Raw genomic sequence first — 15632 nt, 5'->3', positions numbered from 1 at the left:
TATATTCTTAAACAGAAGAAAAAAAAAGGCTCTTGTAGGTGAGTAGTTCAACCTAAGTTTCTCTAAAAATGCTGGGAAAATGATAGAATATTTATATACTCCTGGAAAAATACAAAGGAGTAAATAATGCTAACATGGAGTAGTCTTATTCTCATTACAAAATCTTCAAGAAGGAGCTGTGCCAAATCCATTTAGTCTCCTGTAACAAGTCAACAATTCTTGTGGTTATAGGATGAGGAGAAACCACTTATCTTGATTTTAATGTAGTTTTTTTATAGCTTCACATGACATTTTCATATGAAAAACAGGAAAACGAACCCTCTGTGTGTATTCAACTGTTTGGAAACTGCTCAAAGAAGAACTCTCAAATGGTTCTGCTCTGGGAACTCATGTCTTAATTAATATCTCAGATGAAGGTATAGAGAATATGTCCATCAAATTTGCAGGTATCCCAAACAATATGAATTATGAGCTTGTTGGAGGGCATGCTTAGATTTTAAGCTGATTGTGACAAATCAGAAATATGTTCTTTAATAAATTCCATTTTGATGAGAGCAAGGACAAAACTGAGCACTTTGGAAATCCTAATGAACTGCAGAAATGTAGGCTAACTACGTAAATGCTAATTCTTCAAAAGAAGGAAGGGACTGGGACTCACAAGCAGGCAGGAGGCACATGAGGTTGTCCTTCTGTCCTGTTCTAGGCTGATGAGGCTTTAGCTGCAATCCTGTGCCCATTTTCAGGCACTGTATCTCAAAACAGATACAGCTGGTACAACTAGGAAAAATGCAGAATGTTAAAAAGAACAACTGGGAGGCTTAGAAACATCAGCTGAATAAATGCTGAATGAATGTTGTATAGACTAGAGAACAGAGATGTTAATAGGAAGTACTGGCAGTGATTGAGTAAGCAGTAAACTGATGTTTGTGATTATGTGGATAGAAAATAAATTATACAATTAGTTATAACAAGGCAGTTTTGGCTAAGTCTTCTGACGGAAGGAAAAATACTAGACTGGCTTGCCTGCAGAGCAACAGCTATATAGACCTCTGCCAGCAACGATGTAGCCTTCAAGCAGAATATGATAGAATCTGGGACTTCCTAAGATTCCTTTTTTGCCTTATTTTCCTATGATCTATGCTATCACTGTTTCCTATTAAAATGGATTCTACAATATTAACTGAGGAAAATTAAGATGGAAAAAAGGAAGGCAGTCTAGGTATCAGAACTCTTGTAGGATAGGACAAGATTCAGCCAGGCTCCCGTAATTTTTTTTAATACTGTACTTGGGTGTGTGAACAGCTGCCTTCCACATTTCATGTGAGAGCCTGCCCCCCTCAGGCTACATCATTTTTTGAATGGACATTCAAATATTGTTGAAAGTTGCACTACTGGAGTATGGCAGATAGACAGTGATTCCTCAGTTGCCTTAGCCCAGGGATCAGCATATTTGATGTGATAAACGCGGATAAACAGATCCCTGTCCTGAACCAAGCAGAGGATGAAAATAAATCAGTGCCTCCTGTGTGTTATTTGAATGTTTAAAATACAAGCCTTGAGATTTAGTCCTGGATTCCTTCTAGAGGCTAAATCAAAACTGGCAATTCCCTATTATTTGACAACAATGATAATGAGATGATAACTCCCAAGCCAGCATGAGTTACAGTCAGAGCTATGTGGGCATGTGTAATTTGCCACTTTTTGTCTCCATTGTCAGTGCTTGCTGTCTCCCAAATTCCACTCATAATTTCTGAGAGCTCCTTTTTTTAATGGCAGTTTTTCTGTATGCTTTGAGGTTGGGCACTTGTCAGCTAAGGATTCTGCTGCACAGCAGGATGTCCCAGAGTTAAGCATTGTAACGCTTAAATGTCCTTGAGATCCTTGAGCACAAGCCAACTCCTATTCAACGTCATTACTCCTTTCTCAATGCCTCTCTCTCTTTGACCTTCAGGAAAGAAGAAGAAAAAAACCACCAATAACAACAAAAAACAAACCAACAGAATTTCACACACTTCCAGCTTCATGGAACATGGGGTGGATGGTAATTGGTGTGGTCTGTTTACTGAAAACTTCATGTCCTCAAAAGTCACAAGTGCTTCGAGTATGCAGACAAGCCAGAGAGGAGCTTACATTTAGAAAGGCTCGCATGCAGGAGATGGCAATGGTTGCCCTGCGATCTCACTGCTCCTTTGTGAAGCAGGACTGGGCTGAGTGTCCGGGCTATTTTGAAGGTGTTGGCTTCAACAACTTCCACTGGCTCACTTCCTCCCAAAGTCAGGGGTTTGGATTATGCAGCCATGCCAGCAGACCAGCCATGTGATACGTCTTTGGCAAGGAAACTTTATTTGAATTGTGTGCAAGCCGTGTGCAATACAAGGTTAGCCTCCGCTGAAATATAAAGCCTAAAATTATTTTTGCAGTCCTCTGAGATGAACTATAAATAGTTCTACAGTATATACAATTGATTTCCTAAATGTGATTGAGACTATTCTATATAGATCATAAAGAACTGTTTTAAAATGGTAACAGAAAATCTTGTTTCATTCGATATGTAATCTCAGTTTCGTTATAAATGAAATATTAAGGACTTTCTCATAGATTTGCCTTTTTGGAAACATGAACTTCTTACCAAAATTTATCAATATACCAAGCTCTCACTTACGTTCGGAATTTCTTTTTCAGGAAAAAGGAAAACGTTGTATAATGTTGAATATCAGTGGAATATAGTACTTAAGTATTTCATTAATGAACCATTCTTTTCTCCTAAGCACTTTAATAAAGGCTGTGTCAAATATGTTGTTTACAATGGATTTTTGTTAAGTACAAAGTTCTTTTCATACAGACATTGGCTCTGTTAACATGGTTTCTTCAAGCTTATGTCTAAGTTTTAAATCCTTCTGGAACTGACACCAACTGTCCATTTTGACACTTGCGCATTAGTTTTCTCTCAATGGAACCATTCTCTGTTTTCAGCTGTTGTAGCAATTTTATATTTTACAACGTCTCCTTACAAGACCCCACTGAACATTTTCCTGGTTTTGGAGAACCATATAATATGATGGCACAAAGTATTTCACAGCTCTATCAGAATAATTTTCCACTTGTTCCAGTGGCCAGTCAAGAAAATGAAGCTTCAGTCTAACCCCTTGCAATCTGTTAAAAATCAAAATCGATTATTTCTGTAGATGAAGACTTAATGGTCATGACAACTATTAATCCAAGTCATACTTCCCTCTGTTAGCCTGAAGGAAGATAGTTATACTTGACAAATTTAGATGTCCCTTTAAGAGCTTGAGTATGTGTTTGTGTGTGTGCATGGTATAAACTACATGTGGATGTAGTATATCATCATAATAGTGACCACAAGTTAGAAAAAATGTTGGCATCTCAAATAAGTTAGTTCTTGTCATTTTGCTATTATTCTAAACACAGAGACAAGAGATTTATGTCCAGAGACTGAATAAGAAGCAAGGTGCCTTTTGTCACAAGTAGCCTGCTGTGCTCCAGGGGTACTCATTTGAACCTTTCCAGAAATGAAGCTCTCTGCAAATACTATTTTAGCTAATGTCCACTTTCCACACCAAGAGCTGCTGCTTACCACAAGTTCTGTACTATCAAGATGCAAGAACTGACAGGATGATGAACACAAAGCAAAGCATGAGCACTGTGTAGCAGTGATACTGTCTACAGTATCTCTTGACAATATCCGTGCCTTTTGTTTGTACTGGGATAATGCTGATAGGAGAAAGAATTTATTCCTTGGACAACATCTTAGTTGTGATAGCAAGAATACAAAGACATTTTGGGAGAAAATACTTTCCCCACAGAGATCCCAAATATGAACAGATAGGATGGATAAAAGTTAGGAAAACTGGTTTAATACTTCCCTCCCCTCCCCAAGGAGCTGAGAGACACAGAAATTAAATGATTTGTTTCAGATGTGCAGTCTCTGAAAACAGATTTTATCCCATGCTAGCACATGACCATCTTGCTAGACCACCTTTCTCTGACTGACATTCAGCACTAGTAGTGATGTCAGGGATTCCTTCTTGTTTCAGAGAGCACATCAATATACAGGAGAGGAATGTTTGTCTCATTAACTTTCGTACATAGTTAGTATAGCTCACACAATTAATCTCCGTTAACCAGCAACCTGATATGTCCCCTAATCTGCTTAGGAGTGCCAAAAAGGAAAAGGAAAAATGGGAATGGCAAAAGAAGGGAAAATCAAGAAGTGATAAATGTATCCACCACTTTGACCATGCAGTCATGGTCTTTGTGTACTGTATTTAGTAATGTTCCTACAACAACAGCCACCTCACAGGAGTAGACATATTTTTGAGGAATTACAATAATATGGAATTCTAGAACATTTTTTATGAAAGCATCTTCCTTATAGTTGTTTTATCAGGACAGCACAGTGTTTTCCTAAGATAACCTGTAACTATTCCAAGGTCAGGATTTCCAGATTTCTATTCTGAATGAAGAAAAAGATATATATATATAAAGCAAAGAAATGTGGCAAAACTTTGAGTGTGAACCACAAGGAAGACAGTATGTCTTTACAAGTCTAAAATGAGAGGAAATGAGAGGTTTTGCTGTTCAGTGTCATGAAGATGAGTTCCTGTGACTTAATCTTCTCTGCATTGGGCTTTGGATATGGAATTATGTGGTATATTTGCACAGATGCTCCATTTCCTACTTAAGACCTTCCTAAAGCTAAACAAAACTGTACAGTTGGTATAAAGGGTACATTTTGTTTAGAAGTGCTCCTTTGATGAAATTTACTGAATATAGTATTTGGCAGATAGCCAAGTTGGCTAAGCTCCTATAGCCAAAGGTGAGAGACACAAAGTAAATTCACTTCCGTCTAGGTGTACCAGATCTGTTCTAGACCTGGCATGAACTGCCTTCTATGCATGCCCATGTCTCTCCACTGACAATAGGAGAGGGTTAGCTTAAATTGTAACTACTATATGGCTGAAACTAGGCAAGATTAATTCAACTCTAACACAGAGGAAGATTAAAGTTCTGGCCTAGGCTTACCAAGGTATTACACCAAAGCAGAATATAAGACTAATCACAGGTAGTCAGTGGTCCTTAGAGTTCAAGGTATAATGTCCAGGTTGGAAATGTCCAGTGCATCTGTTTGCCTTATTGCACTGTTGTATAGGACTTTAGCTAATCGCAGAATGGTACGTGTCAGTGATAACGCTAATTCTGAATTTTCTTGTTTAGCAGAGAGAGATTTGGACTGAATTCCACACATCCCAAAGTCAGTCAGCTTTGGGAATGTTTTCTGGATACCCCAGCTTGGACAGAACTGCACTGTCAGGTAACTGTCTTGTTCTCAAAAGAGAGTAAGACTACATGCTTGGGAGCCAGTCTCCTCAGGTTGATCCTTGCCCATGCCTAGTGAGTAGTGCTGTGTTGTTGCAGCTCATTTAAGAATTTTCTGCCCAATACGCAAGGCCAGACCCACACTATGTGCATTGTCTTTGCAATACTTACAGACAAGTAGTAGAATTCTGTAAGAAAAATAGTTAAGAGGAACTATTGTGAATGCCAACAGAAAAGTGATAAACAAAAAAGCACTTAACTGTTCTATAGTGGATTCCAAGAATGGGATTATTGATATATGGTTTGCATTAGAAGTGGATAAATTTAATCTATCTGCAGTTATTCTCAACTGGAGAGCATATGCAGACATCAGACTGAGGGAGAGAGATACACATACAGGCTTACTTTTCTGCTTATGTCTTCATTAGAGGAATAAAACCCTCTCCTCTGTCTACATTCTGTCAGTCCAGGTTCTGCACTTGTGGAGAAAAAATATTTGTTTTTATATTTAAATTAGTGAAAGCATTGACTGAATAGAGGCCCTTGGTTCCCAGTACTAACTCGAATCACAAAGGTTGTTATCAGCTGTCATAATATGTGTTTCCTGTATTTGTGTTTTTCAAATGAGCTGGGGACATTTACAGTAAAGCTTATTTAAGTGCATTCCTGCATGACTGACAAGAGTGTTCGGTATGCTGCAGTACTCAGCTCAAAGGTTGTATTATGTTGTCTCAAATATGCTCTGCGTGTTCCAGGGCACTTCCTGCTCAGCAGGCTTCGGGGAACGTAACTGTGAACAGTAAAGCTTTAGTTGCGTATTAGATTTCCACTATCCAAGTATTCTTCTCCTATCGTCCACAACTCCATCTCCTGCAAAATATTTTAGGAATATCCTCGTAAAACTTCCTTCAGCTTATTATTGACTATGAAGAGTACCGGGATGGTTTATTCATGATTACAGTGGATAGCTGTGTGCAGCTGTCATCCTACAAAAAGATCACCCTGGTAACACCAATCAACAAGCAGAGTAAGATGATCCAAATACAACTGAAACCTTCTAAATGTTGTCTTTCAACTCAAATATAGAGGCACAACTTCGTCCCAGACTTTGCCTGGTGAAGTGAGATCTGTGAAATGTGCCATAGACATTGTTATTCACTGCTAAAAGGCCATTGATTTGCAGTTTTCTTTACACAGTTGAATATGAGAAAGAATATGAGAAAGGGACTACAGGATAAGGGAGCTGGATAAGCGAGCTGGGAGAAAAAGGATTTAAAATCAGTAATCCATTCGGCATTGTTTGGGAAAAGAGAATCACCATGCAAAATATCAAACATTGGAGCCATCTTGCTGTTTTCAACTGACACTAATCAGTGACCAGTGCTAAAATTTATACCAGAATTTGTGACAGCAGTAGAGGGAACTTGGGGGTAGGAAACCAGTAATTTAGTTTATCCTTACAACTGTATGAAGTGCTTACGCTGCAAAGACATGCAAGTGATACCACTGTTCAGGTCTGAGGTCTGCACTATAGTAGGTTTGCACTTGTCTTATAGCTCGTAACTGTAGCCACAGAGGACAGGAAAGAAAATGTATTCTGGGGAAGGGCCAGTGCAGAAATGCAGCTGATATTCCGTGATGTCATCTGCAAATCAACTTAGAGGGAAGGGAATAGATAGCAAGTTTGAAGACCAGTACAACCCTTACCTGAGAATGACATATGATTGAGCCTGTAGTATCTGACTGAGATGACCCGTATTTGTTTACAGTACCTTCTGATATGTCACATATAGACAAACAATACAAACCAAAAACAAATACAGAAGCAATGCAAAATAGAAAACAGAACACAACATGAAGAACAATGTTGGGAGGAATTGTCTTTTCAGCATCATGCATAGTGGTGACACAGCAGTTGTAGAAAAGTGTGGAAACGGTGGACCAGTTTCAATATATTTTCTTCGACTTAGTTCCTTAAAATCAAAAATTGACAAAGATATGCCCAAAACTACGTGTCAATGGTTTCCAACTGCAGGCTACTGCACTCAATGCATTGCAGTCTTTGCAGCAGTAAATGAACATGCAGCTTAATTATATACATACACTGAATTCATTATTATCCTATGTGTATCTCCAAAAACTGCCAGCTAATTGAATACTTTTCATAGATCTTAAAACAAAACAAAACAAAAATCAATTTGGATCTGGCTTATTTATCATTTATTTATTTCCATGGCTACATGAAGATCTGTATAATGCTTACTATACACCTAACACATATTCTGAAGCGTATTTTTCAAATTTTTTTTAGCTTGCTGTCAAAATGTTTTCAGAAAAACTCTCTTGTGCCCACAGACCTCACAGCACGTTGTGTCTTGAACCTCTGCATTTGCAGGCTTTGTCCCAGTTGAGTAAGAACTGTACATAAAAAACAGAGCTTGGAGCCTGTACCAGACACTAGCTAGCTTCAGCCTTAATATTTTTAAACATTGCGCAATTGTGAAGTCCACACGATCGCCGGTGCCTTGGCAAGATAAAAGTTTTAGAAATGCCACATGACAGCAAAAGCTTCTATATGTAGTGAGTGTATCTATGTAAGTAGCACAACAACTCTGTTGCTAAATCATCTTCCAATTAAACACACTTTCATATCTAAATTAGAGGAGTAGTCAATAGCCAATCTATTTATGAAGGAAAAGTACTAGTATTGAAAATGTTCTTGATTTGTAGGAGGCAACAGGACACAAATTTCCCCCCTATTATACTGTGAATTTAAGATTTTGAAATAGGTCAGGTAGCACAAATCAGTGCATTAATGATGTTTGCTCTATTTCTTGGATAACATGTAAACATTCTTGGATACAACCATGAAGAGACCCTTCTGTGCTGGGACTCTGCAGTCAGTAAAATTGTGACTCCATGTAAATGGATAGGAATTTTGTCCTTGATTTACGTGTGTGCAGGTTTTAATTCAACTTGCTACTGGTCATAAAATCGAATACATAGATCATCGACTTTTTATTTTTATTTATTTATTTAAGGTAACTGAAGGAATATTTGTTTCACTTCATTTTGGCACCTCTTTTGTTGCACCTGTTTTGTTTAAGATTCTGTTAAAAAAGTCATGACTACCAGGTATGCTTACATATTGATCAGCACTTTTCTGTCAGTTCCTATCTTCAATTCCATCACTGTTTTTCCAGGTTTTGTTCTGAATGCGCTTTGCAAATATCAAATAATTTACATTAAGGCACTTCTAAGGTTCATCTTGGTAAAGAAGACACTAACTGTGCAGTGTGATTTTGGTGTGGAAAAAGCAAGTACACACCTATCCTATATATCATGTTTACAAAGATTTAATGTTCACTTCTCTGTCAAATTGAAATCTTGGGGATTTTTGTTTTGTTTCCAAATCTAGGAGGCTTTGTACATTTCTGTAAGTAACCAGGAAAGCTCACTGTCACATGTCACTTTAATATGAAATACAATCAATTCATTGCTCTTTGCTGCTTTTTCTTAATAGCTGCATATGAGCAATTTGTATTGTAGCAATACACAGATGGCACACACTATTGATCTTTCACATAATGTTATGAAATTAAAGTGCTGAATAGCTCCTACTGTGCAGTAAAGGGACAAATTTGAATGTGCAATTACTATATCCGCTCTTATAAAAGTTCTAAAACATGAAACATGCTTTAAATTCAATATGAATGTAACGTGCTTCTGTTCTCTCTATTACTTTTGTAAGCAGAACAGGTCAGTTGTTGAGGGCAATGACAGTAGCCTCTTCAAACAGATATCCAACAGAGTTGGCTATAAATACATATGGAGAGACTTCTATGTATATAGATGTCAGTTTTTATAGAATTGTACTGAACAACATAATATAGTAAGGTAGGGTGGATTGAGAATTGGGTGGACAGCAGAGCTCAGAGGGCTATGCTCAGTGGTGCACAGTCTGGTTGGAGGCCTGTCGCTGGCGGTGTCCCCCAGGGGTCAGTACTGGGTCCAGTCCTGTTCAACTTCATCAGTGATCAGGACAATGGCACAGTGCACCCTCAGCGAGTTTGCTGATGACCCAAAGCTGTGAGGAGTGGCTGATACCCCAGAGGGCTGTGCTGCCATTCAGAAGGATCTCCACAGTCTGGAGAGCTGGGAGGTGAGGAAGTTCATGAAGTTCAACAAGGGCATGTGCAGGGCCCTGCACCTAGGGAGGAATAACCGCAAGCACCGGTACAGGCTGGGGGCTGAGCAGCTCTGTGGAGAGGGACCTGGGAGTCCTGGTGGACAGCAGTAACCATGAGCCAGCAACGTGCCCTTGTGGCCAAGAAGGCCAATGGTATCCTGGGCTGCACTCCAAAGAGCGTTGCCAGTTGGTCAAGGGAGGTGATCCTGCCCCTCTGCTCAGCCCTGGTGAGGCCACACCTGGAGTGTTGTGTCCAGTTCTGGGCTCCCCAGTAGCAGAGGGACAGAGAACTACTGGAGTGAGTCTAGGGGAGGGCTACGAAGATGATTAGAGGACAGGAGCACCTGTCATATAAGGAGAAGCTGAGAGAGCTGAGCCTGTTTGGCTTGGAGAAGAGAAGGCTGAGAGGGGATCTTATCAATGTATATAAATATCTGAGGGGAGGGTGTCAAGAGGATGGGGCTGGACTGTTTTTGGTGGTGCCCAGTGATAAGATGAGAAGCAACAGGCACAAACTGAAACATAGGAAGGTACATCTAATTATGAAGAAAAACTTCCTTACTGTGAGGGTGACAGAGCTCTGGCACAAGTTGCTCAGAGAGCTTGCAAATTCTCCTTCTTTGGAGATATTTAAAACCTGTCTGGATGCCATCCTGTGCAACGTGCTCTAGGGGACCCCACTTGAGCAGGGGACTTGGACCAGGTGATCTCCAGAGGGCCCTTCCAGCCTCAGCCATTCTGTGATTCTGTGTGACCCAATTTCAAAGTAATTGTAATCAGGTGAAAAAATTCTGGTATCCGTCTCTGGTTCTTATTCATCCAGTTTCTGCTTTGGATAGACTCTTTATATATTAGTAGCTTCTAGAATCTGTATAAAATTGAGTGGCAAAGTTAAGAATGAAAGTGGTGTGCTGTTTTATGTATATATATTCTTAAAATAGCAATTGGATAAATCCTGCCCACCTCCAGATCTCTGGTTATGTCAGCAGAACAAGCACAGGAGCTATTGCAAATGGGAAGAAGGGCTGGAAAACAAGAGACCACGTGGAAATTTTTTCTTCATGGCTGGACAGAGGTCTGGGGCATCTCATGATATGTAGATGCTCTCCTCTCCCTGTAAATCATTGGTGGACACATGAAGAGGTCAGTGAACTACTGCTCCACTTATACTGAATAGTTATTGCAGAGAATTGCTTGTAGATTTTTCTCCCCCTTAGTATACGTTCTATGAGTTGTGGCCAGTTTATGCTGAATATTGGCTTTTTATCCTAAATACAATGCAAAATGTGTCAAAGTAGCATATATCAGATTGCTTACATCAAATTTAACAATAATATATTTGAATTATTATTCAGTTTTTCACTTTGACCCACAGAAAAGACAGACAAATATTCTAATGTCTTACTGAGATGTCAGGCAAGTATGCTACTGAATGTAGTTTGACTACCGACAGGTCCCCTACAAGGAGATGTAGGAATCTTCATTATAAATATTCTATAAACCAGAAAAAAATTTAAGCACATTTGGAACTTCTGGAGTTCATCTATAAGTTGCCTAAGGGTTCTTAGTTTTTTCCTACAAAGAAATGAGTAATGACGCACACACATATATTCCACCATTGTGGATGCAAGATTATAAAAGATTATGACTTTATAATGTCAATTTATCACAGTGCTGCATGTACTGCTACCAAGTACAAATACAAATCATGAAAAACATCTGTAAGCCCCTATAAGTAATTTGTCAGAATACTTTAAAGTACATGTATAATAAATGAAGAACACATGTTTCATATGAACCAAATGAAACTAGAGCTGTACCGAATGCTTTGCCAGAGACTTGAACAGCTGTGGACATCACCTCTCTCTCCCTCTATCCAGCTTTAAAAGGCATTGTTTTCTTTTTAGCTTGACATGTGATGTTTACAATACCGTCAGTCTTCATGAAAGACAGATTGCCCAAAATATGTCTGCAGACCATTTCCATCTCCTTAAATGATGCCCTTTAATTTTCATTTAGATATTTGGCACTTTCTGCTAATTTACAAAGGGCCCTCACTGATTTGTAATCTGCACCACCCTTGCCAGATTCTAAAAAGACATCAAACACCTACTGCCATTTACATATGAACAAATATCAGCTTACATACTGTACAGTATTTTCTGTCTGGTAGCTACAGTTAAGAGATGGAAAGTTTTTTTCATTTACTGTTCTGTTCAGAGTGCATGAACATAAACACACCACCCACACTTGTACCTTTCTAGGTTCTAAAGAGGCTCGTCTGACTTTCCCGAGCTTGATGCCTCCAGAAGGCTATGGATTTCTTCTGTCGAACAGAATACAAGATGGCAACTCCAAAGTCTCTTTGCTATTATGTTCTTCATTTTAGATTAAGGTCACAGCTTTAGTATTATTTAGAATTATACATTTCTTTACACAGAGTAAAACTGAGCAATCAGCCCCCCACCCAATAATATCAATTGAATGCTTCCATGTAAAAACAGGGTACACAGTTTAATACTCTCTCTGCAGTCTTCCTACTCTTCCAGTTTTTGTTTTGCTTCTCAGATAAGAGCTTCCTGCTTCTCTCATTCCTGTTTCAGATCTAGCTCTGATAAAGATAACCAGTGGGAGATGTTTCCTTTCATTAAATCCTCCAATATTACTTCCTGTACTTTTCAATGTCTACAGTGATTCAACAAACCAGAGAAAGGAGCAACATTTTTCTTACTTGACAACACTGCGTTATAAAAAATACTGTTATTAAATTTTGAGTATCCTTTTAAAATACTGAACAGTGCCATATACAAGAAATGTGAATGAATTATAAACATTCTATTACTGAAGTCAACCTAAGATGCATCATAATAGGTAATAAATTTATAGATTTATTGTTATTATTATTATTTTTTTTATACATTTTAAAAAGTAGCAGGAACATAAAATACTTTCTTCAGCACTGAACATATGCAATCACCATTGCATATTTAAAAAAACAACCTTCTCATTATAGGATAGCTTAAATAGCCCCAAGTGTCCCTGAAGAGCTACTGTGTGCTGTGTAAAAGCTGAATAATCCTCCCCATGTCAGAAGGTGACTCTTCAGCTGTTCAGGATCACGAGCTGATATGCTACCACTCATAAAAAAAGATTCAAAACACAAGAACATACATTTAGGTAAAGATCACTGTGATGGTAATGGAATTAATCTGCAAGAACTGACAGCAACATTAAAACCAATCTAGCAAGAATGGTTCAAGGAATTGTAGCTTTTACTTAAAACCAAAACACACTGAATACAGCAAATTCACACAAAAATAAGTTCACTGGGAATAAGAACTTTTTACATCTTATTTGGCTCATTGTTCCTCTTTACAAAGGTAAATGGAAAAAAGGAGTATGTTCAAACACACTTTCTATTTAAATACATACTGAATGCAGTGTTCATATAACAGCAGAAGTGCAGTCTGTGCAAAAGTACTTCATATCATTATTGCTCTGTGATCTGCATAAAATACTTTAACATATTTATGAAGGCACATTGATAGAAGAAAAGCTGTTTCAATCATCAGTGTATGTTTTAATCATCAAAATAGGGGAGTTCACTTTGGCCCTTTTACTTAAAAAAAAAATGACTGATTTTCAAAACCTGATTATTTTTAATATCTAGTCTTAGTATTTACATGGTAGTTTCTTCCCATTCAAGCTCCACATCACCTACAAAAGGAAAACAGATATATTACATTAACCTCCTCTGCTATCAAATAGTAACTAATGGCAGATAACTGTTTAGGCTGAAGTTAAAAGATCTCACAGGGAAAAAAGTGGAAAGCTTGAGCAATGACTGTTACCATGAGGGAGACTAAAGGGGTGAAAAATGCTAAAACTTTACATTTCTGGAGTCAAAAAAAATGCTTGTCAAAGTATTTGTTTATGTTTCTTAAATTGGGAAAGTTGATGCACCTGCTATGAAAAAAAAATAATCTGTATCTGCTTACCTTCCATGGCATCCAGAGAGTCCATCTTCTGAAGTGCTGAATAATTTACAAAACATATGGGTTGAGTACTTCCCTTGCTTGTCAACAGGTCCAATACACACTGATGCAAAAATATATATTGTGCCTGTGAGATGTGAATTTGAAGATGTTTGATTAGATGAAAAATATACTTTCAAAACAAACAAAAAACTTTTTCAATTTTATATAACATCCAGATATTATCAAAGTAACTGCAGATTAACTCAGTAATCTCAGTACTATGGTGATATTATACATGCCTGACCTGATTTCATTCATTACAAGGCATAAGGCATTAAAATTTGTCAAAAGATGTTATTTCAGATGGCTAGTAAAATATATGAAATTATTCTAATCATTACTGAGAATTACAGGCTGATCCACATTTTTCTGTAAAGGTTTGTTCTATGAAGAAATGATTGACTACTTTTTGTTACTAGTAAGACTGAAGAAACTGAACATTAATATTTCGGTGAGAAGATTTTCTTCCTTATAGCATAGAGAAAACCAGCAGGGTGCACTCAAATGCAAAAGTTCAAGGAGGATGCAAAATGTTCTGGGAGGATGCACCATGCTAAGATAAAAAACAAAAAACAAAACAAAACAAAACAAAACAAACAAAAACCCCACATTATTTTTAGTGACACTTCTTGGACTGTGGCATCATTTTTAGCAGACTATAATGTGAAGAGTGGAAAACTAAAGTTACTTTGACATTTCCAAGGGCATAAAGTAACTCTGGGTAATAATCACTGAAAAGAGAAAAATAAAAAAGGGCAATGTCAGGATGAAATAAATAACAAAATAAAAGAATGAAAGCAGTCAGAAAAATAAATGGATTAAGTCTATCTTCACACGGGAGTAGATGCAGAAAATGAGCAAGATCACAGAGCCACAGATTCATTTAGGCTAGAAGGGACCTGTTGAGATGAGCTAGTGTAACATGCTGAGTCAGCTAGACCATGTTGCCCAGGACCTTGTTCAGATGGGTTTTGAATATCTCCACAGATGAAGATGACCAAAATAAGGTTAGCTTCCTTCATTTTTGCATGTGTAGATATATTAGTGTAATTTCTCTGCTCAATAATTGCTAATTGTTAAGTTTCAGTGGAATTTAGAATTCAGAATTTAGAACTCTGAAAGCTTCATAACTTCTCGCATTCATACAGTTAGTTTTGGGCATGTAGCAATGAAAATCTTTCTAGGTTTGCCAGGGGAGAGCAAAGCAGGATATGGGAATGTATGGTATTTCACAGTTATAATTAATGACATTCTTAATTATTTGGAGGTATTTTTATGGTTGGAAGTGAGAGAGACCAAAAATATCGCTAAAGATTAGTTTATGAGCTTTACCTGGAGTCCAAGGGCAGGCCTTTGTAATGTACAGGCCATCAGGCAGAATACCCCGATACTGAGATTATACCGATACTAGTGAATTAAACTGTGCCTGGGTACATTGCCAGATGGTGGAACTTGATCAGCCAAACTACTTGAAAATGTTTGAATAGTCTTTCACATAGTTTTGATCCACACCTACCACCACTATCCCAAATAATTCCCAGGTGTGTTTCAGGAGTTATTACAGACTATGGGTTGTTCCCTGTAGAGAGCTTGCATGCAGCCCACTTTTGGGGGGAGTGTGGTAACTGCAGAGGTGTTTAATTGAACAAATATAGGCCATTCTGTGCCTGTTGGTAACAGACAACGATTGCTGGCAAAACAAAAACAATTTTGAAGTTATAAGAAGGAAAAAACTAGGTCTGACAGCAACTGATTTTTAAATTTATTTTACTCATTGATCCTACAGTTTCACTGAGGGATCTCTAAACTGGATTCTGGAAAGGAACTGTCCCTCTCCTCACACCTTCTCTGCTGATCACATGAAACATGAATTGTAGACTACTAAGTAGTGGTTTGTCACAGAGCTGTCAGAATAGCTTGATTACTGAATCTGCCATAAAGCTTAACAAGGTTCAGTTCACTTTGGTCAAGTTTTAGCACTGATCTGCATTTTATAGGCTTGCAGACATGAGGTAGAAATGATCTGGATGGAGAACAACCTGCCTCAGGATTTTGAAGCTAGTATA

At 38.0% G+C, this 15632-nt stretch overlaps 1 protein-coding gene across 1 annotated transcript in view; it reads right to left on the bottom strand.

Moving 5' to 3' along the window:
* Positions 1–11189: 11189 nt before the first annotated feature.
* Positions 11190–15632, bottom strand: part of PTPRQ (protein tyrosine phosphatase receptor type Q) — a 107645-nt gene continuing 103202 nt past the window's right edge. The window contains exons 44-45 of the mRNA XM_035544349.2: positions 13528–13651; positions 11190–13246 (exon numbers count right to left, since the gene is read on the bottom strand). Of these exons, the coding sequence (XP_035400242.1) occupies positions 13209–13246; positions 13528–13651 (162 nt within the window). The 3' untranslated portion in view covers positions 11190–13208. The remainder of the gene's footprint in view (positions 13247–13527; positions 13652–15632) is intronic.

Source organism: Cygnus atratus, chromosome 1 (assembly GCF_013377495.2).
Source record: "Cygnus atratus isolate AKBS03 ecotype Queensland, Australia chromosome 1, CAtr_DNAZoo_HiC_assembly, whole genome shotgun sequence".
Lineage (NCBI taxonomy): Eukaryota > Metazoa > Chordata > Aves > Anseriformes > Anatidae > Cygnus > Cygnus atratus.
Note: the sequence above shows the minus strand (reverse complement) of the source record. Positions and strands in the feature narration are given on the sequence as shown.